General features: G+C 37.3%; 1 protein-coding gene across 1 annotated transcript; it reads left to right on the top strand.

Annotated features, from left to right (window-relative positions):
* The first annotated feature begins 6,311 nt into the window (after positions 1–6,311).
* On the top strand, positions 6,312–6,878 carry LOC127787518 (uncharacterized). The gene has a single exon (XM_052315577.1). The coding sequence runs from the start codon at positions 6,312–6,314 to the stop codon at positions 6,876–6,878; it is 567 nt and encodes a 188-aa protein (XP_052171537.1).

Here is a 6,878-nt window from a genome sequence, read left to right as displayed (position 1 = left end):
AAAGATTAAATTAAATTTCACGGTGATTTCTAAGAAACCGCTGCTAAATTTAAAAAATAATTAAATAGTTAAAAATTAAAATTAAATTAACATTTGCGACGATTTTGAAAAATCACCTCAAAATTCATCAAAAAATTGAATTTAGCAGCGATTTTTGAAAAAATGTAGTGAAATTTAAAAATAATTAAATAATTCAAAATTAAAATTGAATTAACATTTGCGACGGCTTTTAAAAACCGCCGCCAAATTCATTAAAAATTGAATTTAGCGGCGGTTTCTTATTTTCTTAAGCAAAATTTAATTTTTAATGAATTTTGTAGTGGTTTTTAATTTTAAATGTTAATTTAATTAAAAATAAATTTAAAATTTAATTTAAATTAATTGAAAAATTCTTTAAAAAATTTAATTTAAAAAAATAAAAAGAAATTTAAAAACATTTTAATATATAAAATTTTAATAATTTTTCAAAAATATATAAAATCTTCTTTTTATTTTTTAGTCAATTAGTTTATTTAATTTAACTCAATTTATTTCTTTATTCTTTTAAAAAATAAGCAATTAATTAATGTTTTTTAATTTATATTAAAAAATATAAAATATAATTTTGAAATATAGTGGTTGGATTAGTATATAATTTATATGTGCGCATATATAATTAGGAGGTTTCGCAGATCAGGTGGTTCGCGCGGGCACATAAGGGAGGTCTTGGGTTCAAAACTAAGGGAGGGGAAGGCTGGAAGTTAATTTCCAGCATCGTCACGTGGCGTGCAAACATGCGGCCACGTGGCGCGCATGGGCTAATTGCCCGTGAGGGCGCGAGCAGGGCTAGGCTTGGGCGGTAAGGCCGTTTACGCTTGTGCGCACGCCTGGCAATTAAAATTTTAGTTTTTTTTATTTTTACGGCAGTTTTGAAACCGCTGCTAAATATTTTAAGAACCACTGCTAAATCACTTATTTTGCAGTGGTTTAGAAACCATCGCAAAAAATATAATTAGCGGTGGTTACTCCAGCGGTTGCTGAAAAACGCCGCTAAATGCTCCCCGTCGTCTGATTTAGCGACGATTTTGAAAAGCGCTACTAAATCTCTTTGCACGATTTAAAACAGCTGTTAAATGTAAAAAAAAACTGCTGCTAAATGCTAATTTTTTTGTAGCAGTTTACAATTAAATTGGCAACGAGAATAATCTCATATTGATTCTCATAAGTCACAAGTGACATTTAATTAACAATATATCATAATTACCCAATTTAATGTAAAGCGAATATAGTGAACCTTTATGCTACAACTTCATGCTATATGGTCCCTTTATCATTCTCGACAAGATAAGATCATGGATAGTAAGTCAAATGTCTCAATCTTGTTATATGACTAAATCTAAAATCCTTCTTAACTAATATGACAACTCATGGAATACACTTTCCATCATCATAATATCTCGGGTGAGGATTTATCGTTAAGTGATTATTAGATCGTATAGGATATCCTCCTTGCATACCTTGAGATGATAGATTCCATGTTTGATGTACACATACCTTATGAACCACTACATTAAGCACATAAATACGTATAATTATTCTTGATTAGAACAATTATATAGCATCATTGATTTCCTAATCCACTAGTGCATAAGCATTTTGTTATCTCAGGTCTAAGGACTAGTTACACATACACATCTAACATTGAATTATTGACATGTGACTAAAGATCCATGTGATTTGATGTTAATAGTCCTGTTTAGCGAACTCGTTCATGTAATGAGCACCCATTCATCTTCCTTTCATATCTCATATAGAATGACATTAGACTTACCAACCTTTATCTTTAGCATTTTATACTAAACAAGAAGAAAGACGATGTGTTAGCCTTTACTAGTTGCGATTATCCACATTAGGAACTCTATAGCTAGGAATATGTTTACAGCATAACGAATCATGGATTAATCATTGCTCATACCCTTAACTCTTAAGGATGGTATCCGCTCATTATACTAATGGATATATGTTTTAATTTAAATCATATTACAATTTAAATTAAAATATAAACTTGCATTTTTGTTGATAATTAAAGAATTACAAAGATCGAGTCCGTTTGTGTTACTAAGAACTAGTCTTAAGGGTTCATATCCAATAATATGGTTGGGCTGCATGTTAATGCCAAATGGATGAGTGGTTGCATATGGATCATGCTAATTCAAAAGGAATGGGTTACATTACCCAACACATGACTTGGAATTGGTAGTTGTAGGATATGGTTTGAAGCTATGGAGGCACTACTTGTACAATGAGATGTTTGATATTTTCACTAGCGATAAAAGCCTAAGGTATGTGTTCTCTTAGAAGGAGTTGAACATAAGGTAGTGATGATGGATGGAATTTGTAATACCCTAGGTCAGCATAAATAAAATCATAATTTTAAGCCCTAGAGAATTATTCAAATTTTAGTGGGTATGTATAAATTTAGTAGTTAAATTTATAATTAAATAAGGTAGATAGTAAAAACATCATAATTGGGATTTTGTATTACTGTATGTATATATAGACTCGTATGTAAGTATGTATGTGTATTATAAATATGTATATGTATGTATGTATATATAGAAAAAAATCTAAAAAATCTAGAAAAATCAAAGCAGGCGCGCGCCATGTCCTGGCTGCGCCTGCAACAAGCAAACCAGGGAGAAAGAGGGCAATTAATGAAGAGGTGATCATCGGAGTGGCTTCCCGGACGTGTGGCGATCGTGATGGGATAGGACACGCCAAGTTTGGGCTATAAATAGCCGAGTTTGAGCAAGGCCATTCATCCAAAAATTTCATTACTTAGATCGGGCATTTGGGGCAGTGTTGAGAGGATTTGAGAGTAGGGTTTTGATCCTTGATTCGTGGGCAACATTTCTGGAGCGTTTGGTGGCCAACGGAGCAGTAGAGAAGGAGGAATCAAGCTCGCCGAAAAATCGTGACTTCGCCGGAGCTGCGCCTTCAAATGCAAAATCGAGGTACTTCTCGTGCTTCTTTCTAAAATTTAACGCCATAATCGGGTTCGGGAGGTCGAAATTAAGGGGGAAGGAAGCTTCTTTTGAAGCTTGGAAGCTCGACATCGTCGCCGGCGGCGAGAGGGCCGCCGGAGAAAACGAACCAGATGGGTGCATGGCTGCACGCGCCGGCGAGTGGGAAGAAGACGTGTGCCTTCCATGCGCTTACAAGAAAAAAAAAAAGAAAAGAAAAAAAAAGGGGAAAGAAAAGAAAAGGAAAGAAAGGAAAAGAAAATAAAATAAAAATAGGAAAAAGTTTTGAAAAATTTTGAAAAAATTTCAGAAAATCTAGAATATTGTTTATGTTTTATTTTGTGAAAATGCTTTGGAAAATGCTAAATTTATTATTTATTTAAGTAATTTTTATATTATGGAAATAAGGAAAAAATAGGAGTTTAATTTGGAAAATTCCAAGAAAATTCCAGAAGGCTAGAAATATTATTTAAGGAATATTAGTAAAGAGAAATTGGATTATATGAAATTTTAGATAATTATTATGTAATTTTGAAGCATTAAGGCTTGGAAATAAAGAGAAATTTTAGAAATTATGAAAAAATAGTAAAGTAATATTCTGAAAATAAATTTAATATTTTAGGAGTCCCTTAGGGCAAGAGGAATGGGAAATAGCCCGCTCGACACGATTTTCGAGGCTGGCACGTTTCTCAAGATAACTTAACAGTAAGTGTACCGTTTTAAAGCTTAGTACGGTTATAAATGTTTATCTTCGAGAATGTTTTCATCATATTAACATATTCTAATATGTACCCATCACGTAGACTGCATATATGACATGATTATGAAATGTATAAATATACGTTGATATCATTGATCACTTGCATTGAGGCCGTAGGCAATACGAACTGGCACCGTTGTTTTACCAAGGGTGCACCCATACACCCCGGCTTCGAAAGAGGTGGCCGCAAAAATGGTAGGTAGCATGAGGGGTGCAGTTGACACCTACGAGGAAAGACATTGCATACACACATGATATAGCATTATGTACCCTTACTTAGATGGTTCATCATCTAACTTGGGTTCGCCCCTGGAACATTCGACGTTCTAGTCGGGATTTGCAGTGATGATACAGAGGTTGAAGATGTGTAGTGATGCGAGACGTCAAGAAACAAGTAAATGTGCCATGTTATGTTGTAATATGAATAGTTTAAGAATTATGTACGTTTTAATTTATCTTCAGAAGCTTATGTATTAACTTTGTAATAAATGCCATGTTTAGTTATTTACGTATGTAATGCCATGAGCAGGTTTGATTCAGCTTCCATTTTATAAGATGATATTTATCTCTAGTGTATGGAATATTCCGTCAAGCACCATATAGGTCTTAGGAAATTTGGGAATAATGTAGTTTCAAAAAAAAAAAAAAAAAATAAGACCCAATTCCCTAAGGCATAACATGCTCAGGGTAAGTGGGGTGTTACAGTTGATATCAGAGCTCAACCAAGTAGAGCACTTATATCAAGGACCTAAGAAGGTTAGAAGTACCAACTCGAGGACAGTTAGGGGTACTAATGGAAGTTGTGATGACAGGATGGCTGGAAACTTCTCAGAGCAGGTCTTGGGTGATCATTGGGCACATTGTCTGGAGAATCGGATCTCGGAACCAAATGAGGGTATCATGGAACATCTAGTCCAAATGGATGAAATCCTCGACGATGTACCCCCGAGTTATCGATTCTAGCCTAACCTAGTCCAGCTCTAGATAGACATGATGGTCGATGTCTTGGAAGGCGACCTACAGGACTTCGCAGATTGGGTTCGGCAGGGTGAGCAGTTCCCTAAATTCCGTCTTTATTGCACAGGAATTCGTGAGCTACTAGTGGAGCTATATGAGCTGGTACTAGCAGAGGAACCTGACGAAGAAATGGGAGACCCGCTCGAGGAGGAAAAGGAAGAAGGAATGGGGAACCCAATCGAGGCAGGAGAAGTAAGAGAGATGGGAGATCTGATTGAAGCAGAAGAGGAAGACAACATACGTATATTTTGGGCCGAAGATGACCCTCTCGAGTTTGAGGACACAGACTCTGAGGACGAGGAAGAGAACGAAGAGGTTAAGGACGATCTTGAGGGACCGCCATACGAGTTCGAAGACGAAGAGAACATTTGGATATGGAGGTCATCCGGACCAAAGTAGATCTAGCTAAAAATGCTCTAATTATCTACATGACCTGTATAGTGTGTTGTCTATGATCTACGTGACTTATGTAGTGTGTACCTATGACATTTTGCAGTCAAATGTATAATATCTGTAGAATTAATGAAGGATTTACCTTATCGAATGGTAAGACCCTATTATCTAATCTGGAATGCTACTTCCTTTTCAGATGGTGAACACTCAAATGAGGTTAACAGTAGGATCTAGGATGCCCAATCAACAAGCTAACAATACAGAAGGAAACGCAAGTGGGCACCCGGAAGGCGACTCTACCCAGGAGACTGGGAGTAGTCGACTGGATCAAATAGAGCGAATACTGGGGAGCATGGTGGGATTCATGCAAGAAACTCACTCCTGAGACGGCCATATGGTCAACATGCTCGACCTCTACCATCGATAAAATCCTCCCGTCTTTCAAGGGAAGCTTGGATCGAACAAACGGAAAAGCTGCTAGACCACTTGCATTATGGGGAAGAAGAGAAAGTCAACTGTGCCACCTTTATGCTTCAAGACGAGGCAAATAGGTTGTGGAAAAGAGTAAAAAGAGCAATGACCCCTCGAGCCAGGGCACCCTACATCACCTGGGAACGATTCAAGGAACTCTTTAATGAGAAGTACTTTCCCCTAAATCTAAGAATGAAGAAAGAAAGAGAATTTATGGAGTTAAAGCAAACCAGGGACATGACTGTCGCCCAGTATGAGGATGCCTTTAGCCGATTGATCAGGTACATGCCTATTTATGAAGGGATGAAAGGATCAAAGCTCAGAAGTTTTTTGGGGGGCTGAATCTGAGGCTTCAGAGGGCCTTGAGCAGTATAAGTACTTAGTCTTATATAGAAGTGGTATTACAAGCCTTTACCACTGAGGCTAACTTAAGCCGGATCGAAGCTATCCAAGGAGAAAGTCAGCAAGTGAGCGGTCATAAAGTAGGCAAGAAGCTGGATCTCCAGAGGCCGAAGTTCAAGCCTAGTACTCCGTGCGAAAGATGTCAGAAGCAACACCCTGGAAAGCCGTGTCGGCTTGGAATGAAAGGTTGCTACAACTGTGGAGAAGAGGGACATCTCAACCAGAACTGCCCTAAGAGAGGAATCACTTGTTTCAACTGCCAGTAGATGGGACATTTTGCAAAGGATTGCCCCAAGCCATGGCAGATGAGTCAACCTCAGGGATCGTCCGAAAATGCCAGGGTGCAGCAGGGAAAAGTGTTTCACCTAACTCGGCAAGATGCGGTAGAAGATCCAGCAGTAATCGAAGGTATCATGTCTACATCTGGTATTCTTATGCATGTTTTGATAGATTCAGGAGTAAGTCATTCATTCATTTCATATGCATGTGTTGAAGTACTAGGGGAAAAATCGAAAAACTTGAACTGTCGTATGATTGTGGCAACCCCAATGGGGAAGTCTCTAGAAACCACTTCAGGATACAAAAATAGGAAGATTCAGATAGGAGAAGTTGAGTTCTTGGTGGATCTAATCCTTTTGGAATTTCAAGATTTTGACGTGATTATAGGAATGAACTTCCTGACCAAATATAATGCTACATTGGACTGTAAATCTAAGACAATTTGTCTCAAGAGCGGAGACTCGAACGTCAAGTTTCAAGGGAAAAAGAGGGCAAATGAATGGAAGTGGATCTCTGCTCTAAAGGCTGAGAAACTATTACGTCAAGGGGCATAG

The sequence above is a fragment of the Diospyros lotus genome, chromosome 12 (genome assembly GCF_014633365.1).
Source record: "Diospyros lotus cultivar Yz01 chromosome 12, ASM1463336v1, whole genome shotgun sequence".
NCBI classification, from domain to species: Eukaryota; Viridiplantae; Streptophyta; class Magnoliopsida; order Ericales; family Ebenaceae; genus Diospyros; species Diospyros lotus.
This window is presented reverse-complemented; position numbering and strand designations above follow the sequence as displayed.